This window comes from Genypterus blacodes, unplaced genomic scaffold, assembly GCF_046128005.1.
Source record: "Genypterus blacodes isolate CSIRO-AG114 ecotype Tasmania unplaced genomic scaffold, CSIRO-AGI_Gbla_v1 ptg000076l_1, whole genome shotgun sequence".
Taxonomy (NCBI): domain Eukaryota; kingdom Metazoa; phylum Chordata; class Actinopteri; order Ophidiiformes; family Ophidiidae; genus Genypterus; species Genypterus blacodes.
This window is the reverse complement of record NW_027466885.1, coordinates 8,104,249-8,127,612: the sequence shown is the minus strand read 5'-3', so window position 1 is coordinate 8,127,612 and position 23,364 is coordinate 8,104,249. Positions and strand designations below refer to the sequence as shown.

General features: G+C 44.0%; 1 protein-coding gene across 1 annotated transcript; it reads left to right on the top strand.

Moving 5' to 3' along the window:
* The first annotated feature begins 46 nt into the window (after window positions 1-46).
* On the top strand, window positions 47-21,917 carry mtrr (5-methyltetrahydrofolate-homocysteine methyltransferase reductase). Its single transcript, XM_076157947.1, has 15 exons — window positions 47-213; window positions 1,668-1,812; window positions 2,020-2,173; window positions 2,301-2,418; window positions 2,576-2,996; window positions 3,136-3,249; window positions 3,387-3,543; window positions 3,707-3,795; window positions 5,821-6,001; window positions 9,565-9,607; window positions 11,081-11,264; window positions 12,553-12,671; window positions 16,707-16,799; window positions 19,875-20,093; window positions 20,594-21,917. The coding sequence occupies exons 2-15, from the start codon at window positions 1,669-1,671 to the stop codon at window positions 20,736-20,738; spliced, it is 2,181 nt and encodes a 726-aa protein (XP_076014062.1). The 5' UTR covers window positions 47-213; window position 1,668; the 3' UTR covers window positions 20,739-21,917.
* Window positions 21,918-23,364: the final 1,447 nt, after the last annotated feature.

Sequence of the window (23,364 nt, the reverse complement as noted above, 5' to 3'; positions counted from 1 at the left end):
ATAAACCAACACGATTAATTGGATTGTTATCATGTGAATTGTGTTTTATGGATAATGTATATTTTAAAGGTGAAATTGAGAACGTTTGTTACACGAAATATGGTTTGTTCCAATCTCATTCAATACGCGGGTTGTGCGTGTAATCTCGCGTGTTTTCCAGTGTGCGAAAAATTCCATGGGATTGAGCTGGACTGAGTTACCTCACCTTTAAAGGTATGAAATGACATTCTTTGTGCGACTTTATGGCAGCTTGTATTACAGCGTTTAAATTACTTAATTTATTGTAATAGCTCGTTTTGATCCGAATTATTTTTTTGACCGATCGCTTAAAGACACCAGCCTTTAGCAAAGCCGTGTATTTAGCAGCTGTTGAGCTAGAAGACAAACAAACCCGTTTTGCTTTGAAAGTTATTCGTTTTGATAGAAACACTACGCGAAGTTATATTATCATGGCATCCACGTGCAGCTTTATCACACTGCCAACGCGAAATAGTGACGCAATGTCCGGGTATTTCATGTTGTTGGCGGTTCAATGGAGTAGCTGATCGCCACAATGTTTGTTTTGCTGTAACGGCGATCCGGCAAAACAAACCAGCTGCTAGTGTCTTACTGAGAGAAATATAAACTACGAAAACTCTATTCTATCATTCTTTTATTACGCAGTGGTATATTATCCACTTTTTTCCTTGTGGCATTTCATTTCAATAATAGGTTACTGGTTTGACAGATCATTGAGCGAGTTGATGATGATTTCTATTTTTTTTTTGCAGCAGCACAATCAGTAATTAATAGTGATCGGCATTTCTTTTTAAAGAGCCGGTTCTTTTGGCTCGGCTTCCATCATTCACCCTCCGGAGTCGGAGTGTTGGAGTCACACTGGCACAGTTGCGGGGGGGGAGGGGGAGGGATACTTCTATCTCGCTCTTGCCAGTGCACTAGCAGATGAAAATTACGGACAGCGTCATACGTCTCTCTCTGTCTTCCTTCACCCCCACCCCCCCGCTTTGATCGCGCACTTGCCGGTGAAAATCATGGACAGTTACGGTTAACAAACTGTGTATTGTCCAATATTGCTTACAACACTGTCTGACTCTAAAGCTACTTAATAAACAATAGTGATGTCATCAAACTAGCAAACAGATGTCATCTAAACTCACCAAACCTTTGTTAGTCAAACTAACCAAAGTTTCAACAGTGACTAAAAGACAGTGATGTCATCCAAAGTTAAAGTATTACCACAGTGATGTCATCCAAATTAACGAAATTACGAGAATACTGTTGCACTTTTACATTACTAAATCTACAAGTTCATTTTACAGCCAATATTTACAGCTATAACATAATTGCTGGAAAGAACCCCTCAAATCGTGTCATTTAAAGAGTTATTACAACTACAGTACATAGAATGATGTTTATATAGAGCAAAAATAAAGATTGAACATTTATAAAGTATTGTACGCACTTTCTTTTTGAATATCTTGTAACATACAGTGTATTTCATACTTGTACTGCAACTGTTGCACAAGAAGTACCTCTTCTTATGCTGATAACATTTTGGCCTGTAATAATGTTTTAGTGATATATTGGTTGAGCTCTAATGGCCTTTGGTTATTGGAGGATACGGTCATTTGTGAATTTTGATGTGTGTGTGTGTGTCCATTGTTTAGAATGCCCTGTGAAGTGAAGCCTCGGTTTGTGGTTCTGTACGGTTCTCAGAAAGGCCAGGCTCAGTCTATAGCAGAGGGGATAGCCGAGGAGGCAGCAGACCATGGACTTGTGGCTGACCTCAGTTGCTTAGACCAGAATGATAAGGTAGTTATTATGCTGCATCATTTGGAATACTGCTGTCTAAATCCCTTAGTTTTGCTAAGGGATTTAGCTTTTCACCTTAATATCATATTAATTGCTAGAGGGTATAATTGATGTTGTCTATTGCTGGTGTTGTATTTGTATATGCTTTGTATATTCCATCTCCATTCTGAAAACAGCAGTCAGTGATTTGTCATGTAAATGTTTCAGTATAATTTGGAGACGGAGAACGCACCTGTCGTCTTTGTTGTGTCTACAACTGGAGATGGGGAACCACCAGACAATGCCCTCCAATTTGTAAGGGGAATCAAGAAGAAAACGCTTTCCACTGACCACTACAGCCATCTTTGCTATGCACTTTTAGGTAAATGGTGGTACGAGTGTCTGACACTACTCTTTATGACAGCACTGTTGTGTACTGGAAATCATGACCATGCAGTGCATTGCACAGTGTTTCTTAACAATAGCGCCTGTGTGTTTTTGTGTTCAAGCTTTAGGAGACACAAATTATGCAGATTTTTGTAATGGTGGGAAGATAATTGAACGCCGTCTAATTGAACTCGGAGCCAAACAATTCTATGCGACAGGATATGCAGATGATGGTGTAGGGTAAGTTCAGGAAAGGCATACTTCTGAACAATCCAACTGTCAAAATTTGACCTTTAAACTATTATCTACAAAGCTCTTTCTCTTGTTCAGATCTGTTGCTTGATACATTTTTTCAGGCTGTTGTCTCTTTGTCATGTTTTGGACTTTGCTTTCCAAGGCTGGAGCTGGTCTTGGATCCCTGGATTGAAGGACTCTGGGAAACAATAAAAGGGGCCTTATCAAAGATGGCCTCTGACAGCAATTCATCCATGCCAGACCTCAAACTGAACCTTCTGAATATCAGTGACAAGAACTCTGAGTCAGACAGGGTGTCGGACTCAAAAACTGCTGCTTCATCTTCAGCTACTGCCTCTGATCTCAGTCTAGCTCCTCCATGGAGCCCCGTGTTGGCACCCCAGGCTCGTGGCGTTGCTGGTGTTTGTACAACAGCATCAGACTCACACACAGGAGACACTGACGTACCTCATGAAGCTTCGCTGACTTTCTCTCTACCTCCGCTCTCTGAATCCTCTCTCAATGTTCCTGCTTTGCCCCCTGCCTACCTAGAAGTCACTTTTCCGGAAGGCACTGTGGAAGAGGTGAGTAGCATTGCTACAAGTCATACATACAAGTTCCATATTCTAGCCTTCACATCGTCTACACTTTCTGAATTGGTTTGTAAAAGTTTGGGCTATTCCCTTGCTCCTCTCCATTAATAAGAGCACTGTTCTTCATCAGATAGTTGGGCCATTCAATAAAGAGACTCTTCATGAAGTGCCCATATCCAAGGCTGTTCAGCTGAGCAGAGGCGAGTCGGTCAAGACAGCACTTCTGGTAGAGTTAGACATCTCTGTAAGTGTGACCTCAGTGTGAGTCTCACATCTCTCTCTTCAGCGATCCACCTGAGCTGTCGCTTGTATCACCTGACTTCACAGCTGAAAACACATCCACTAAACTTTATCATCTCTGGATTTCTGATCCGTTCTCAGACTTACCCAGCGATGACTTATCTGCCAGGGGACTCGTTTGACATTTTCTGCCCGAATAGGCCCACTGAGGTGGAGGAGATGCTCGACAGATTGGGCTTGCAGGACAAGAGGAACCATTGTGTGCAGATATCTCTACTTGAGGACACTAAGAAAAAAGGTAAGGGGACACTGCACATACAACACAGGTATCACTTCTGTCATGATAACACATTGTATACCTGTTTTTGCTTTTTCCAGAAGGTTTGATTGGTTCGTGATGCTCCAATTTACCATTGATACCAAAATTTTATAAATGTTTCTTGCTTCCATGCTTCTTTTAGGTGCCCAGTTGCCATCCTATATCCCTCGGAACTGTTCTGTGCTCTTCCTGCTCACATGGTGTGTAGAAATCAGAAGTGTTCCCAAGAAGGTATGATGAAACATCTCACTCTGCAGCCCATTTCAAACTGTATCTGCATAATATGAGAAATAAAAAACAAGAAACATGACATGCAGCATTGTGGTAATACATTGACACCGATGTTGCTATTTCACTTCTCACAGTTGTTGCCTCAATGAACAGGTGTGTCTGTACTGAAATAGTCTACAGCAACAGCAGCATTAGGTCATGACCCAAATGAATTGCATGGGTACGTGCTGTGGTTGGGTTTAATGAGCTCAGACGAGACAGAATTTATTAAGCGTGGGTCCTGAGCAGAAATAGAGATTAAACTTGTCTGGTCTTCTGTGGAAGTGGTGATTAAAAGCCACAAATGGTGTGTGTAAGTAATAATAGGCCACAGTTTTGGTGCTGAGCCAGTCCTGAATCTGTTGTGGCTGCTTTGTTTGCCTGGGCTGGAGAATTGTTTTGTACTTGTCTCCTTCTCTTCCTCTGCCCTTCTGTTCACCCTCCGCCACTTCATCTCTCTGTTAATCTCCATATGCTTGGTCACTGGCTGTACACCTTGCACACACTCACACAGTCTCCCTCTCTCTCTCTCTCCCCCCCCCCCCCCACACTGATGGGGATGCAGACTATATAATTTGGTTCTCTTTTACTTTGTATCCTGGATGAGTGTCCTTTAAAAATGAAACTAGAACTTACTAATGGCAGCTATAATATCGATAATAACAGTGGTGCTCAATTTTGAAACCTGGTGTCGGTGACTTCACCTCAGAGTCTGTCTCCATTTTCCAGGATATTTAAGCCATTTTGATATCCGAGGTTCAAGTCTTTATTGCAACACAACAAAGTTCTCATCCTGATTTTTAATTTTCAAATTTAATCGTGTTAAAAACGTTGCAGTGTAAACAAAATGAAAACCATTAATTTTCCCTTGACACAAGCTGCATCAGTCGTTTGCAGTGTTTTTCAAACATCAAGTCTGAATGCCAATAGGAAAGCAATTTGCTAAATGTAGCAATGTGCCAGCAACTCAATAATATATTCAAAAAGTCTGCATTTAGATGTTGATTCTGCTTTGAAAGCAAACTTAAAAACACAGCAAATGTTCAAGGTTAGTTATGATTTGGTCATTGTGAGAATTGCAAAACATTAGTGTTGATGTCTTGACATCATATGTGTCCAAACATTATGTTGCACTTGAATTTTAAACACTCACCATGGTTCTCCTAAATGAACCAAGGTAGTTAGATTTGCTCATGATATAATGCGAAACATTATCCTGCTTTACCGAAGCAATTATTACAATATGCCTATAATTTTCAATCTCCCCAATCTTATGGAAAGTGAATGTAATCACCTCTACCATTTAGCAAATGCACATCAGAGTAATATGCAAATGGAGGAAAATGCAGAAAAAATGTACTTGGCACAGCCTCGCCTGTCATTCTTACTCAGACAAATGTTGGATTGTTATTACCAAAGCTGTCCAGAGACTGAGACAATTACAGACATCGTTATTTGACACTAATGAGGGTTAAACAATGAGTGAAAGATCCAATACAGGGGAGGGTTTGGCTCTCTGGAGTGGATTACAAAATGGGCATAATAAGTCTGCCATCACAAGATACAAGAATGTGCATCAATCCTCCCATATTCACACAGACGGATTATATGGAATCACTTGGAATTGTACAGCGAGCAAATATTTAGAGGCTCTAATTGCAATATCATAATGATAAATGTCTGGCATTATGCATTGTCACTCCAAAACGTATTAACAAGTTACATTTTAATCCACTTTCTCTATAATAATTTGAATGCTGTGGTGAGCATCACAGCATCTTGTCCCTTATTCTCCAGGGATTAAATATGTTCTTAAAAAGTCTAGCTGTCACAATCCCACTGCAACGTTCCCAGACACCTGAAAAGACACGTTAACTGAAAAACACATATAGTTGTAAATAGGAACCTGAGTTTGAAAAATGCTGATGGAGGTGCAGCGTAGCCTGCAAATAGTTCTTTAACATCACATTTTCTTTCCCCTGTCAGGCATTTCTCAGAGCTCTGGTGGATCACACAGGGAACAGCTCGCAGAAGAGGAGACTGCAGGAGTTCTGCAGCAAACAAGGCACGACGGACTACAACCTCTACGTGAGGGACACAAGCCTCAGCGCTCTGGAGCTGCTCAGGGCCTTTCCATCCTGCTCACCTCCTCTCAGCCTCCTCATAGGTCAGTGCGCCATCTCCCTGCTCGGTCAGGCAGTCTGAATTTCACTCTTTGGATCTGCGATGAATAATGTTAGGAATTCAGAGTACAGAATAACAAGATGTGAAGTATACAAACTTTACTGAAGCTCAAAAATCAGATCATAGTGTCACATCATTGTTTGTATTTTCCTCTGCTACTGCTTGAATTGGCTTCCAAGTATCTCAAGTGTGCGTGTTGTGTTTGAGAGTGCTGCTCAGGAAGGCACAGTCATTCCAGTAGGGGTCACTGTAGCCCCAGTAAAGTGTTCGTACACACACACTCTCCAGGCTGATTTTGTCAAAGCATTTAATCATCCAAAACAGTCAGACAGTGGACATTAGAGGGTCCCCAACTGATCAATTAATTTCAGCTCCATTATGTCGGTTTCTGTGAATATGAAGACATTGACACTGTGAAGTCCATTCATTCATCATGTCCTTTCCTGGTATTGATCCTGCTGTCTGCCATTCAGGTGATTCTCCTTTGATACACTGAGCCAACTGTTGGTGGAAACAAAACATTTTCTCTCTCGGCTCATTAATGTATTTGGCTGGTCGCTATACATCCAGTAGGCTTTGAGTGAAACCTAACAGACAGTGAAATGAGTTGGCTACAGCTTTATATATAAGTTGAGTTGTCCTCTAAAACAGCTGTGTCACAGCTCTCGGGCTACCCAAAGTCAGTTATTTCTGGCTTACATGCTAACCACAGCACCTTTTACAGTGGCGAGCTGATGCAGAAGTTGGCAATTGGGACAATGGTGGTGAAAAATGCAGTGCCGGAGGCCCCTGTGGGCAAGAGCTGTTGTGTGGACGACAGGGGCTGCTTATTGGTGAGCGACTGAGCTTCACAAGGACAGGAAGAGTCAGGGTCAGCGAGGAGCAGAGGTTAATGGTGAATCCTGACTCAGTGAACACTGTTAATGTACACCGCCGCATTCCTGTACTGTTCGCGCTTCATTACCTCGACCTAAGGGGAAGTGTTTGCTGATCACAGTTTATGCTGTTATACCGTAACTATAAATAAAGAGGAGAGATGTCCCCAAGCCCAGATGTCTTTGGCCAAGTGCTGGCTGCGTATAAAAGTAGATGCCGGGTATAAATTGAAAAGAATGCCAGCCTCCTGGAGTCAGCTCCCTTGTTATATGGTCCATTGTTTCATATACGGCGCTGGATGAAAACTTGGGGTCAGAGCTCCAGGGAGCTGAATCCTGTCCATCGGCATCTTTTTCAATTTAGGTTACTCCTGGGTTCAAATGAAATTGTGACAGTGTGCGTTTTTCTTTTTTTATCAGCTTGGTTGCGATCTGGGGAACAAAATAAAGAGGATGTGTGTGTGTGTGTATCCTAAGAGGCTGGAACCCTCTGTCCCCCTCTAAGAAAACCTGTTTTCAAAAAAAATCACACATTCCCATTTTATTCACGTGGGATACAATTCACTGAAAAGTTTTAAACGGCCTCGGAAAAATCACAAGCTTGCAGGACTTTCACTTAGAAGTCATTTAGAATTGAAAGCCTGATTATAAAACCTCAAACAGCTTCTCTAATTTCACCTGCAACAAAAGAAACTAGCCATACACTTGCAGCAGTGTAACGTTTGTGCTTAACCACAATGCTGAATCTTCTCAGGTCTGCATACAAATTGCAGTGAGGAGAGCCTTTTGAGATAGAATAGATTATATTGTTGTGCAGTATGATCAATGATACCCTTAAAATGGTCATTTCTGAAGTTGGAACCCTGGGATTTAGCTTTTTAGAACATAGATCTTTTTTTGCAATCAATGTTTTAAGATGTATCTCCGAGGCTCTCACAGGAGCACAAAGCTTTGACTAAAAGTTGAAAAGCGATATATATCCTTTTTATCCAGCAACGGTATCATCATGGTTTGCTGAGATACAGTGTGAGATGATGGATTGATCGTCCTCCATTTCAGACACATGCTGTCACACTGTGATAGAAAAGCAGCAACCCGAGAACGGCACAGTGCAAAGGCGAGTGGATTGTGTTAACAGACATGATACACCCCCCTGATGGAGAGGTGTGTGTTTCCAGTGGGCACTGTAGGAAATGATCCCAGGCTCTGCTAAGCGGTGATTTAAAAACAGTTCTTGCCCTAAATGATTTTGAGATTAACAGTGGAAAAAAAACAGGATTTAATGTTTAATCCATTCTGTTCTCTACACTAGTCCAAAATGTCTCTGAAGATTTAATCGCAGATGATGATTAAGTGAGATTTGTACAGTTAAAAACAAGTTGCAAGAGCAAAATAAGCCCTAAATCTGTATTCCAGTCTCTTATTACCCAAGGTGGATGTGTTTTTGACCGGATAGGGCAGGATGTCTGTCTGATGGATATTAATGACATTTTGTGGACAGGTGGGACATTGGACAAGGATGTGGAGACTCAGCACCACGTTAGGATCCAGATGCTGCGTATATTTGTGGCCATTTCTGTCTATTTCCCAAAATATCACCTATTAGTTTGAGAGCAATCATAATGAATCAATTTAGTCCATTATTGATCCAGATTTGGCGGATAGATGCCTCCATATTGATGTAGTGGTCACATTTATGACTTTGACACTAGAAAGATGCAAGTACTACTAATGCATGTCTAAGATATCTCCGATGAAGCATTATAGAATCGTTTTTAATAGTCTGTCCAACATTAAACTTGACTTTCAGAATAAAGGTCCCTCAGTAAGATTTACTGGAAGGCTTCTGTTTAGGCAAGCAGACGCATTCATTGCAAATCTTCCTCCAACCTCCATTTTAAGTGTGCCATGCGTCACCGTTATTTGAAAACGCCTCAAGTCAAAGAGATGAAGTGTGTGTTGGAAGTACAGAGCCGTCTCCCAGACACCTTGAGCTATTTAGATGACAGAGAAATACCCCAAAAAAAGAGGAGAGAGCAGATTTAGCCCAGATGTTTGTTTTTCCCAGCGATTAAGAAGAGAAATGTGTTATTGTAAAGGCTCTGCAGGTACATGCGGTACACCTTCACTGTCTTATGTTCATTCATCACTGCGAGAACAACAGAAGAAGTTTCAGTTCCTGCTCTCAATCATCCTCCTCGCTCAAGTCGAAGAACCCTGCCTGTCCACTGCAAGACTTCTGGAGGAGGGGATAGAAGTTTACTGTAGGTCTCAAAAAGTTTCTCCCACGCTTCCCTGACATCTCCTAACAGATGCAACACACCCCTGCATGCACATCACGCAAAAGAGGGCACCTTGATGGCTGGCATTGAAATAAGGTCTGCATAAGCAATCTGTTTCCTACTGGCTCCACATCTGGACACTTGGGATTCCATAACCCCGAGTTTGTAATTTCACAAATATAGAAGTGTGTCCCAGAAACAAGACTCCAACCTTGGCGAGTGGGTGGTGGGGGGGTTTGACAGAGGATAGATTGGTCGGGGAGGATGTCTCATAAGACCAGAATGACTTTCACTTATATTGTCTCCTTGCTGTCATGGACGTCGGAGGAAACAGAATCTTTTGAACGATGGCGCCGTTGATTGACAGATGTTCTTGCTTTGCCTTTCAGAACATTTGCCGAAACTGCAACCCAGGCCATATTCAGCAGCCAGGTAAGGGCGGCCGCATGAAACATGCCAAAAGCTACATGTTGTGCTGCATAAAAACTGGACTGTAAATACAAATCGAGCCTCCAGCTGGCCGTTCTTTAAATAGGCCCGAGTGTTCTTCCATTTTTGCCTCACTTAGCTAGTCATTGATTTGCTTTTCCTGTTAAGAAAGTGCCCATTAGATATGCTTTAAAGCTCTAAGCAAGATCTAAAACAAAGTCAAAACTTGTCTCATTAGTCTTTCACTTAGCCACTTGTGTGTTTGCTAAGTGTGTAGAGACGTGGACAGACAGGGGGGCGGGGGGATGGGGGTGTGGGAGTAGTAGGAGAGACGGTGGCTGTAGTTTATCAGATGGTGCAGAGACATTAGAGGCCTGCATTATTGATACCGTGGTCAATAGAGGTCTCCAGTGGCTCGCAGGAACTGGAGAATGAAGGATGAGAGCGTGAGAGTGCCTCAGCCGGCAGTGAGGGCTGGGAAAGAGCGAGGCAGAGGGAGGAGAGGAGAGGAAAGAGGAGGGGGGGCGGGATGTTTTATTATTGAAACAAAAAGGAGAATGAATGATCCAACTTTCCATCCCGCGCTTTCACCGAGAATGAAGCAAGAATCATGTGTGGGCTTTGTGTGTTTAGAGTCAATCACGCCTAAACCATTCCAGCCTCCATTTCATTAGATTTGTATCTTGATAAAACTCTTTCATCTGCACTTCACCAATTCTATTGCAATTGCGGAAAATAGCCAGAGGAAGAAGAAGAAGGAGACACTTTTTGCCTGTTAATGCGAATAAAGTGGCTCTGTGTCCTGGATTTGCACAGTTCACTAGATAAAGAGTTTGACTTGATAGATTAAACAGGCTCATCAGATTTGTGTAAAGCGAGGAGAGGTGAGAAGTATGCAGTGCTGTGGCCCACCAGGAATGAGGCGCCGCTGCTTTAACGCATAAGAGGACAAATATAATTGGCTCGTTTGAGGTGTTTTTTTGCCTCATCTGGAAAGCAGAAGAGAGCAGCGGGGCAAAGTGTTAAACTCGCAGTCGAGTCAGACCTCAAGCTTCAAATCCCGTCTCGTCCCGCAGCATGTTTCTCATTTTATTTGCAGCTTGGAGAGACTAGAGAGGCTGGAACACGCCTCAAACCGCCTCCCGTTTGAGGAATTTGATGGCTGTCTTTGTTTCTGTCGCATTCTCTTGGCTTGGCGAGAGACACATGCGCGCTGTCTCTAAGTGTAAATGAGGTGAATGCGGTTGTGTGTGAATCTGTTGTGGCTGCTTTGTTGTCTGGGCTGGAGAATTGTTTTGTGCTTGTCTCCTTCTGTTCCTCTGCCCTTCTGTTCACCCTCCGCCACTTCATCTCTCTGTTAATCTCCATATGCTTTGTCACTGTCTGGCTGTACACCTTGCACACACTCACACAGTCCCTCTCTCTCTCTCTCTCTCTCTCACTCCTTACTCTCCTCCTTCTCTCGTCCTGGTGCAGCTCCACTCTTAAGCATCCAGGAAAGCTGCATTTTGTCTTCAATGTAGTCGAGTTCCCAGCATGCTCTGGGCGCCCCGTGGGGAGGCAAGGCCTATGTACCGGTTGGCTGTTTGACCTCATCAATCCGGTCCTGCATTTGCCCGGGAAGAAGACCCAATCCTATGACGTTCTGGCTCCTCCGAAGGTAATGAATACACCAGAAAACACGGGCTGAATCTAAAAATGTGTAAATCTACACGTTTACAGACTTGGGTGTTGCATTTGTAACATTCAGATTTGTGAGTCTTCAGAGGTGGTGTATTGGTTAACCCCCACCACACACACACACACACACACACACACACACACACACACACACACACACACACACACACACACACACACACACACACACACACACACACACACACACACACACACACACACACACCCCACAGGAGGAAAAGAACAGAACATCTACCTCTACCGGCTAGGATAAAATTAGGCTAAAATCCTCCGACAATTCCCTCTCTTTGCGTTTCAGTTTAAAATATTTAAAAAATGCCAAATAACGGGATGGACTGCAAATATTTAGGAGAGGTGTTGGAGTAAAGTTGAGGGCAAGTGTGAGTTAGAAGAAGTGTCTCGTTCCTTTGAGAAGCAGAACTCCAGGCGAGAGATTTACTCTGCATCTCCTGCACACCAAGAACAAAGACAAAGGACAACAAAGAATAAGGAATAAAGAGTTCCCTCTACTGTCTCCCACAAGCTCCGTCTTAAAGAACAAAACTAATGCTGGACGCCGAGCCAGACCAGCTTCCCTCCCGAGCTCTCAATCATTTTCTGTAATTCGCCGTCGGAGCGAACGAGGCAACGGGGTTAACAAGGGATGTTAACCCATGCAAATGCAGCCCTCCACTGAATACCCCCCGGGTGCTCCAAAAGGCGAGGAAGACGAAGCCGAAGAAGCAGGAGAGGTGTGAAGTGTGAAGAGCTGCTGGTTATTCTGCAGATCACCCGAGGAGCCAGGAAGGAAAGAATAATAGCAATAAACACGGGTGAAGCAGCAGATTGTTTGCACTGCAGGTTTTGTCTATAATCCACATTTCACTTTTATATCTTCTGTTCTCACTTTCATTTTCCCCAACATTTGTTTCCCAGAAAAATAGTAATAATCCAAGATGATAATACTCTCCTACATGTTTTGAAGAGTCCCATGGTACTTAAACAGACTATTATTGTCCTATTATCAGGCCTTTAATGATCACTGAAACAGTGTATAGAATGGAAGTGATGTAATATTGCCATTGAAACTAATAAATCTTTACTGCTATAGACTCCACTTGATTCCAGTTGGAGCTCTTGAGGTTTCTTAGTGTGTTTTAGAATAATAAGTAGGTGGCTTAACAGATTGGTAGCCACTTAGCGGCTTCTACTGCAGTATTGTAAATGAGTCTCATTAACGAGTCTCTCCTGAATGCCTCTCACCGTAGATCCACGTGCGTCTGCGATCCAACTGCTCCTTCCGGCCTCCATCTGACCCTTCGGTGCCCTTGGTAATGGTAGGACCAGGCACGGGCGTCGCCCCCTTCATCGGCTTTCTCCAACAAAGGTACCTGCATTTAATAATGATCTCACAGGCTGTTTGGAAGGACGCAGTGTGCAGTTCTTTACAGTTAAAGCACCCCAATGGGCATTCACACTAAACAGGTTGATTGTCTCCACCAGGGGTGCCCAATACGTCCATTGCGAAGGTAATGTGGGTAGATCGCATGGCATTGAAAAAAAAAGTTAGCCTATTGTTAAAAGTTACCTGACACCTGCAAGTGCGCCGGCAACGGCACTGGCATCGTTCTGCAGTACTTAAGGAAGTTGCCGTCGCCGTGGAAAATCACGGACAGCACCCCCCCCCCTTATGTAGGTAGATCATTTTGACTTGGTCATTTTAAAAGTAGCTCCCAAGCTGAAAAAGTGTGGGCACCCCTGGGCTACACTTATGTGGTGTAATCTGCATCTACCATCTGACGACTTAAGAACTCTCACTTACAAGCAGAGTAAATGATGACATCATGTTTGTCTCACAGGACACCGTAAATCGAAGCGTTAGGCCTCATGATCACGTCAGGGATTATTTCACATACTTCACTAAGTCTCAACATAAATAAATAAAGCGTGCTGCAGCAAACACGTTTATGACTTAGTCTATAATGAACAGCTGCAAGTCCAAAGAGCGCAGGGGGCGTTATTGATTGGAATGTAAAGAGTCCAGTAGGCGGTGGCCATGTTGTTGAAGTAAATCATCACTGGTAATTGCTGAGGAGGTGTTCTGGGGGTGATGGACTGCCTGCTGAGCACTTCTCAGCACTCGCCAGCTTATTCAACCATATCCTTGAATCTGAACGGTTGGAAAAAAAAAAAAACACAGCCGCACGCGTTTTGCACGGCTCAGTTTATGTTTTATTTCATATTTTTACGATGGTGAGAATTGAAAGTCCATAGTGAGATTGCAAGACGAAGAGCCTGTCGCAAGGATTTAATGTGACTGAAGCGCCTCTATCCAGGCCGGCGCCCGTCTGGTGAACTGGGCCAAGAGCCGCTGTCGCCTGTCAGAATGAGGCTTAAGCCCCTTTGCTGTTGTCAGGCTGACATGTCTAACTCTTGGGTGGCTTTGTATAAATGAGGTTGCGCCCCAGTCGGCTGCAATTGTCTCTAAATCCCCCAGACAGCTGCTGTGTTGTGGGGTCAGTGGCGATTGCACAGCGACAAAGCGCCGGTAGATGATTGTGTTTGTAAGATTGTGTGCTTCAGACTCACAGCTGGCTACTGTGCGGTGACGGGTTTAGAGAGTGATGAATGGTCATGTAGGGTGAGAGGTGCTGACGCCTTTGGGATGTAAAAGCACCGATGATAGTGCATATTATGGGGCTGACCCGGTCACGCCTCTCTCCTACGGGGAGACTGTGAGAAATGATCAAGGTTGAACCACAGGGATCAGTGATATGTGATATCAGCCTCGCTTTGATCCCGACAGTGGTGCCCAAATATTGCTCTTAGAATCTTATTTCACATTTTATATCGCTGTCCTCTTGAGGCCGTCCGGTCACTGTGAGGAAATCATCCGGACCTTGATTGATTGTGGAATTCTTTGTTTCATAAAATCGCAACTTGAGATCCCGCAAGTAACGTGTCCCCTACAAGTTCAATGCTTGATCGTCAGAAATTCTGTCTACCTCTGACAAAGAGGTTTTGATTTCATCCACCCACACATACACACACTGTTTGTCTGTGTGTTTGATTGTTTGATAGAAGGATTATTAACCAATTTTGACAAATCTTGCTGGGTGGTGGTGGATAATCACTCATTTAACTAGAGATAGAGATTGAGATGTTTACTTTTAGAAGCTGCTCTAAGGGGAAAACATTCTGCTATACTGCTATACCATAAACTATTACTTGTTACCACATGAGCCAGATCTGCTAGATTAAACTGTATGCCTGGAATTTCAGTTTTGATATATCTGCAACAGTTACAATAATAGATCCAGAATGTCAGTAAATCCAGTCTCCTTTGCCTGTCGGTCCCTTTCTCTCCTTCCCTTTCTCTTCCTCTGTCCTGGGTTTTGTGGTGAACAACCTGTGAGCGACATTGCACAGAGCCGAACTTGAGATTCCAAACAAAGCCTCAGCTGCTGATGGTGCACTCTGATACGAGATAACAATCACCATTTTGTCAGCAGGACGCTGATCTGCCTCAAGGCCCGAGGAGGGTCCTGTTAGCAACAAAACAACACAGGGACACTTCGATCCTCCTCGCCTCTACCCCCTTCCACCCCTGCCAACCTCATCTGTCAATCGATGGCTGTTTTCAAAAGTACTTTGTACTAGTTTGTAGAGGTGGTAACAAGTGGAAGAAGAAAGGCGATGAAAGGTCACAGGCTCGCTTGGTGGTACCGAGAGATTTTAAGAAGCCTGCTAAGTAGTCTGGTATTGATTACTGTGGTCTGGATGGAGGGATGCATTATGGAGATTGTGATTTAAAGGCGTTCCATTGTTGCGTCTGAAAAGTTAAATGAGTAAAGAGGATTTTTAAATTAAATCCGAGTTGTTTTTGGATGTAATTTTGAACGATAATTTCAGTGATGAAGTCAGGAGCTGTTGTTTGTTTCATTCTTTCTTTGTAGATTTCTTTCTTTCATTGTTTTCCGCCCTAGAAAAGCTTTCAGCACCGCTCACACTGAGCTACAAAGAGAACAGATAGGAAGTATAGAGATAATTGAGATATTTACTAGGTCTTCACCTCCACATCCCATGCAGTTTCCCCCACCTGCTGATCATCTGAATGATGTTGAAAGTCCCCCCCCCCCCCCCTGATTTCGACCCCAAATGGAGTGCACTGCAGATGCTGCCTCCCCCTGGGTCTGTATTGCAGGCTGTTATAGCACGGAGATGTGATGTGATTTGTATTCAGGGAAGGCGCCGGTGTGGTCTGCTCAGAATGGAATCCAGGTTTTTCATATTGGTATTGATCCCTTTAGGGCAGGCGGCGGGAGGAGAGAGACAAGCCCACTAAAATTAGTTTACTTGAGGATGTTTGCAGATCACAAGAATCTCGTCCCAGATGCTAATGGCTGTGATCTGAGCATGTGGGAGTAAGTAGGCCAGACGGCTCCCCTCACCAGGCTGCGCCCACACACACGCTCCCATCAGCCGCTCCATTTGTCATTAATTTAATAGCAGGAATGGTTTGCTTTATATACTCACAAATAGGCCTTTGCAGCGATTTTTTGTTGTCTCCCTGATGATAAATATTAGCTTATTAATTTTTATGCACCGTGCAACCATCACGCTGGAGAGTTGGCTGCCATTTAACTTTGTGCCTGCTGTGAAGCACAAAGGATGACAGCCAGTGGATGAATAGCAAAGGATGGCGCTCGAGGGGAAGCGGCACCTTATCCTGGGCCTGCAGCAGCGCAGCACAAAGGGCCGGGTTTCTGTGCCTCTCTGTGGTATTCCGCAGCTCCTCGTGACGGTCGGTCACTTCAACGCCTCTGTCTTCTCGTCCTCGCCTGGCATTCCCACCAAACGGGCAGAGAACAGAACGCTCGGGCCCCTCAGAGATTCCACTGACTGATGGCATCATGAAAGGTTTCGGGAGGTCAACTGTTTTTTTGTTGCTGTTTTTTTTTGTATCTGGCAGAGAGCTGTCACCTCTGCAGCAGGTGTGCGACAGAGATACCGGCAATCCTCACTGACACTTTGTGCCGCGGAGTTGCCACTACTTTGCAAAGGATTCTGGGAGATTTGCTAAACTTCCCGAGCCACGAGAGGGGTCACTTGTTTTGCAGGCAACGGCTTTGCATGCAAGCACCAGACATCCAGACATCAACACACACACTCGCACAAGCCCCACTCTCACTTTCAGCAGCTGTTTACACTGATATGATCTATGCTTTGGTTTGGGTGAAATGTAATATTTGATAAAATGTCGTTCCCATGCATTTGGCAATTGTGGCACTCGGTGTCATCGCAGACGACTGCTCTTCTTTAACCTCTGCTGGGAGGAAGGACTCTTTCTCTCCTCCATATGGTCTGCTCCTCTGTTCATATTGATTGACTGCCAACTCTGCTCTCTTTGTTTGACTTTCAGGGATAGGGAGATGCAGGAGAACCCCCAGGCTGTGTTCGGGGAGACCTGGCTGTTCTTTGGTTGCCGCCACAGAGACGGAGACTACCTGTTCAGGTGAGACTGATTTTGTTGGATGGTCGAGTTTGTTTTTGGCCCCAATAAATGATAAATAAGAATAATAAGAAAAACTTTTTTAGTGAGGTTCTGGAATCTAAAGAATTCTATACAATTTGGCACAGCATTTCCATAGATTTCAATTATAAAAGATTTCCAGACTTACATACTTTTCCAGACACTGAGTACCACCAGTAGTACACCAGGGAACCACTGAGGGACAAATGTTAAACACGCATGCCTGCTAAATTTTGACTGTGCAGAAGAATTATAATTATGCATCCCTGTCACACACACGTCCTATCAGAAGATGCAACATTATTCTCAAATATATAGAATAGATGCTGTATTAATAGATGGAAATTAAATACTAACCGTACATCACAGTTAAGCTTGCATACACACACCTCTCCATTTATGAGCCATGTAAGTCTAAAAGAATGCATTTCTTATTGATTAAGTAAATGTATAAATATGAGCTATACTTTCACAAACACATCCAGGCCTTGTTTGGTCTTCACAGATCACTGTCATATACTGTATGCACACAGACATACTATATTCTGTATCTGAATCCGCTTCTTTCCAAGCCCACGACCTTCCTATTGATTTCTGCGTCCTTGGAAAGCACAAACAGTCTTCTTTCCTGAGTCTCTTATGTGTCTATAATGGAGGAGGTATGAAGCTCTGGGGTTAAAGATGTAAGATCTATAGGTAGAACACGTTCACACTTCACAATGTTGTTCAGCCAAGGCCACACGCATCTTCTAGGATTGAAAAGGTATTGTTACTGGTTAACATGTGGGTAGTGGTTCCCTGCTCGACACTGGGATGAGGTTGAGTCCCAACCAGTAACAAAAGAGTGGAATTGGTAGTACAGAGAGGATTACATTTTTATCCAGCATAAACTATTTAGGGAGTCCATCCCATCCCTTTCCATGGGCATTGTATTGATCATTGGATTGGCTTCTTTTGTTATTATAGAGTTGTGAACCTGCGTCACCTCGGTTTGATCAGTTAATGTTGATCAACTCTCTCCTGACTAGCCGCTGATTGATTCCAATCGGAATTGGCGGCAAACAAGCACCTTGAGGCTGCTGTGCTGATAAAGTTCTGCTCTGCAGGATTAAACGGCCCGAATAGATTAGCATAGTTAATGACAAAGCGAACGGATCACAGAGCGTGTTGTTTGTCCCCGTTTGCTTCCCCTATATCCTTTAGTTAAATGCCGCCTCGCAGTTGGGTAGTAGGTGTGTTTGTTCACAGCGTGGTTTTCTCTGTGGCACGCCTCGCACACAGTGTTGACCAATGTGATTAAGTCTGTGCTTTATGAGCCACCCGTGAAGAGTTGCACTCAATTTAAATAGGTTATCAAAACCAGCGAGTACCTGCAGCAGAAGAAGTTCGTCTCTGCAGGATTCCTCTCCGCAGTTTGGCATCAGAGTCGTGTTTGTCTGCAATTTGTCAACCTCCCTTCCAAAGCAAAAAAAGAATGAATCGGAGTGGATAAATGTAGAGCAATTAGCACATTGCATGGAGGATGCCAATCTGCCTGCCTGTCACATCAAGCGGACATGCAGCTCTGCCCTCTCCCCTCCATCGCACTCATCCTTTACCCTCTTTCATAATTCCCAGCCTCCTTATGGAACACAATTGTATGCTGTGTGAGGAAACATGACCGGAAGGGCTGCTGGTTTCTCATTAGGCTCCAGGATATTGCCATGGGCTGTTTTCTGTGCGAATACACCTGAGGTGTCTGGCAGGTTTGTCTTTCAGAATCCTCAGTTCCGCTCACAAGGTTGTCAGTTGGCATCCGGGCTCCTTTAAATTCATGTGGATGCTGTAATATTGGAGCAGACTCGCTTATCAAAGGAGTCAAACTAAAGAATTGGTGATAATGTCCGTCCAAGCAAAGGTTTGATGGCAACAACTTCATTCATATTGAAAAAAAATAAGGGAACAAAAGCAACAAAACTTGCTCTCATACTTACATTATTCTCCTACATTATTCTCAATTCACACAGCAATAGTTGTGTATTATTGGAACAAAATGCTTTATTTTAGTCGAGGGGTTACTGCAAGACACAAACCCTCAAGGCGGGGAAGACCTTCACCCCATGATCTTGAGTGTTTGTGTGTGTGTGTCGGCTCATTCTAACTACTTAACGCTAAACAATACGCTCTGAGCCACAATAAAGCTCTCTCTCTCTCTCTCTCTCTCTCTCTCTCTCTCTCGCTCTCTCTCTTTCTCTCTCTCTCTCTCTCTCTCTCTCACTACCTCCCTCTGTCTTTCTTCCTCTCTTTCTTCCCTCCCACCATCTCTATCCAAAGAACCCCAGGCCTTGTAAAAGAACTAAAAAGGGCAGAAAAAGCATCTGGCAAGGAAGCCTCTGATATGCGGCGAGATCATGCCCAGCTGAAAGGCAAGGAGTCGCAATTGTAAAAAGATGCTTAAAACCGAGGCGCGACCTTGTTTATGAAAATCCATATTCTTCTCTCGTTAAACAAGAGATCTGCTCGGTGGGTGCAGTTTCTTTTGCTCAGACCTTTTACACATCGAGCTCGACAGGTTTGTTTGTTCTGAGGATGTGTTCTGTGGGCTGAACTGTACGTTTCAGTCTCTCTGAATATCTTAGAGGAGTGTTAGATGTGAAACTCCGCTCGTTAAAAGCATTACGAGGCATGTTCCTGTATTAATCCTGTTTTTTTAGGACTGATAATGAAGTGTTTTGAAGCAGTCAGTTCTGTTACAAATGTCATGTAACCACCATAATCAGACTGAAAATGGCGTAAATCAGCACTACATTGTTTATTTTCCTTTAAATGCAGAATTAAGAGAAATTAAGAGCCTACTAGGGAAAGTAATGGGAACGTGTCCTCATTGTACCCACATCATCTCCCTTTCATGATCAGATTATCTCCAAGTTTTGTCCTTTGGCTGCATCTGCAAAGAGTCCTGGCTGTGATTATTTTAGGAGAACTTAGCGATTCATCACCACAGCAGTTTTCATCACAGGAAACTTGATTTGGACTTCAAATTTGGATGTGTCTCTGCATCCCTTTTCCTCGTTCCAGAGAGGAGCTGGAGGGGTTTGTTTCGAGCGGTACCTTAAGCCACCTCAAAGTGGGTTTCTCCAGAGACAACCAGAAGGAGGATGAGGAGGCTGCGGTGGAGGAGAAGGAGGTCTCTGCTGCAATGAAACCACCCAGATACGTCCAACACAATCTGCTCCGTAACAGTGAAGGCATCATGGACATACTGCTCCAGCAGAATGGGCGCCTCTATGTCTGCGGGTAAGACTGAGCCGGATTATACAAGTTATTAATTTAACATTTTTTCACTATTTTACATTTATATCCGCTTGTCTCCTACTGGCCCTGAACAACTCCAACTCAACTGGACTGCAACTACGGTGCCTTGCTCAAGGGCAAGTTGATGAGAGTGAAGATTCTTAGAAATTCTTATTTTATTCATATTCTCCTACTCACTTTCAAAATACAATCTGGCAAAGACAGAATTTCAGAACGGAATCTGAGATTAATGATTAAAACGGCAGCAGAAACAACACAAAGCTGAGGAGACAAAGCAGAGCACTCTGGGCGTACGCATGCTATGCATCATCTTCGAGTAAATGACCTCACAGTCAGAAAGTATCCGTTAAGGCCTACAGGCTGATGAATCTCCTCCTACACAAACAGCAGCGCTCTCAAAATGACTTCCTTTCCTCAGCAATTCACCAACAGCCTCTTCCTTTATCGCATCCATCTCTCTCTCCCTCTCTCTCCCTCACCAGGGACGCCAAGAACATGGCCAAGGACCTGAACGACACCCTGGTGGAGATGATCAAGTCGCGGCTGCGCGCGGATCAACTGGAGGCCATGAAGACACTGGCGGGGATGAGAGAGGAGAAGCGGTACTTACAGGACATCTGGGGCTGACCGGGGGCGGGCGGGTGGAGGGAGGAGGAGGGAGGGAGGAAGAGAGGAAAAGGAGGCAATGAGGCGGCGATGAGGCGATGAGACAACCCCTGGGCTGTTTCTACACCTTTAGAAAAAAAATCAGTGTGCTCAGCCAAAACCTGAAGTAAATGTAAAGTCCGAAGCCCCCGAGGGTAGTTTTCAACAACTCACGCAACCAAACTCAGATGGATTGTACCGTGCTGACCTGTGGATATCGGTTCACTACATCATTTTGGCTCGCCGCTTGTTTGAAAAGAAATGACCTTGGTCAGGGCAATGGCAGTGGAGATTGGTCCTGCGGTGTGAAAATGCTTTTAGTGTCGACAACCCGGTTGAAGTGAAAGCCAGCTCTGTTGTCTGCTGTCACTTCAGCCACTGTGATGCCCTGATTTTGATGGGAATGAAATAAGAGTATCACGCCACAGTAGATTGCCCCAACATAGCAATCTGTAGCCCACACACACACATACACGCACAGAATTGTCATTCATTGAAGACATTTTTTCGTTGTGAATAGTGCACAAACCAACCTACTGTCGCCACACACACACACACACACACACACACACACACACACACACACACACACACACACACACACACACACACACACACACACACACACACACACACCATCTACCTCAGGGGTCGCAATCATCCAAAACACACACTTGCTCCAGTTTTGAGTGGTTCTGGTCTCCGTTTAAGTTCTGATCTATTCTCAAATTCAACAAAAAACAAATGTATAGAAGAAATGAAATAATCGTCATCGCAGCAGCTGTGCGCGCAGTTTACGTTATGATGTCACCTTCCCTGGAGTAATGAAGGTAGGTATTAATGACTGTGATCGCAGCAAAGGTCAAAGCACATTTCATAAACGAAGCCCACGGAGGTGAGGACAGCTCCCAGTCATTTATCATGATAATGTGTTCAACTCTAAGTATGGGGGACATGAATCTCACTGACTCTGACCCGAGCAATTCATCCAACTCACTTTGTTTGTGCCTGTCTGCACCCACAATCTCTTTAGACTGCCAGTTTGGAGTCTAACAAACTCTGCAACTTCTCCCCCCCTGCAAAAACAACAACTTTAGGTGGTCAGACAAACACAGCTGTGCCTTATGTCATCTGGAATTAAATGCATCTCTGAGAAAAAGGCTCTGTGTTTGTGTTGTCTTTTATTTGAGTAAGGCGCTTTAAATGAATGTATTTGAAAAGCATTATGAGTGTCTGAGTGCATTGGACTCAGAGTGCATTTGGGAGAGGAGACCGATGTTTTTTGGCTCATGCCCAAGATGAGATGGACATACTTTAGGAGCATAATGAGCTAAGATTGATCGGGAGGGATTGTTATTTACATTTTGGGATAATTTGATTGTTGAAGGTGACTTTGGTCAGAGGATGTAGGCATAGTCTGCTAATTGAAGGCCTTTGATGATGGGCTTCTTACAGCAGTGTCGGAGCTGCTGCTTCTTGGAATTAAATCTTCTTAAGGCAGTGTTTTTTTTAACTTCTCTTGTAGGAAGAGGAGAGAAAAACATGTTTACAGTCTCTGCCGTCTGCCGTAGACGACACCCCGCTAGATGAGTTTTTGAGGCGAGTAAACAAAGCATTCACTGTCGCCCGAGACAATCCCCGGTGGCGAATAATTGGTTTAATAAAGTATTGTAGAAGGTAGAGCTGTCCTCGTGTTTGTCCAAACAGTTTGCCGCGACCCCCCCATCACCCGCGTCTCTCGCTGGTGGAGAGAGGCGGAGGAGGACAAAAAAATCGAGATAATGATTGTTTGTGTGATGAGACTGGTGGCGCTGTTAGGTTTGATACCTCATGAGGATATATAGCCTCTACCTTATGTAAAACTCCAATTTGTTCTTGGTGTGTGCTGCATAAAATAGCACGTATGCCCTCATCTGCATTTAAAAAATGACACGGGCAGAAGACAGAGAGCCTGCCGGGCGCTTCTGTCACCCTATCCAGCACCCACCAAGGACTGATGAAGTTTAAAATTACAGCTTGTTAATTAAAAAGGTTCAAAGTGGCCTTTTTCTTTTTTCTTTTTTGAAATCCCGCAGTGAAACTGAAAGGCAGAGCCGAGGAGCTGGTTGGGGAATAAATCAAGAGTGCTGGAGGTCAGTGTGACTGGAGGACAGCAGCACCTCCATGATAGATACCTCTTGTTAAGACTGGCTTAAATGAAGCAGAAAAATGTGTGCTGGAGATAATGACTGTTATTATGGAAATGCTCAGCAAGCCAAGCAGGGTGATGCTGTTGATTTCCATGAGCTCAGAGGTTTTGTAAAGAGCTGCTTAACATTCAGCTTCTCGGCGCAGAAAGTACAAGTAGTGATGAGGAGAGGAGCCCGGTACCTTCCCTCCACAAGCAGGGCTCCTTAATTAGGTTGGTGACAGTATGTCCAACTCATTTGGCTCAGATCTGTGGATATGACTTCACCTCTAACAATGTAGGGAGGTTTTCTCTTCCAAGAGTCCACAGCTAGAAGTTGCTTGTTGTGGCAAAACTTTGGGGTAATAACCTCTGGTGGAAGTACATGAATATGAGTGTTATTCTCACCTTATTATTTCCAGATCAGCTGTTACAGGTAGG

Coding starts and splice junctions, on each gene's coding strand:
- mtrr (XM_076157947.1), top strand. CDS start 1,669: ATGCCCTGTGAAGTGAAGCCTCGGTTTGTGGTTCTGTACGGTTCTCAG. Junction 2,419..2,575: donor TATGCAGATGATGGTGTAGG/GTAAGTTCAGGA, acceptor TTGCTTTCCAAG/GCTGGAGCTGGTCTTGGATC. Junction 9,608..11,080: donor AGGCCATATTCAGCAGCCAG/GTAAGGGCGGCC, acceptor GTCCTGGTGCAG/CTCCACTCTTAAGCATCCAG.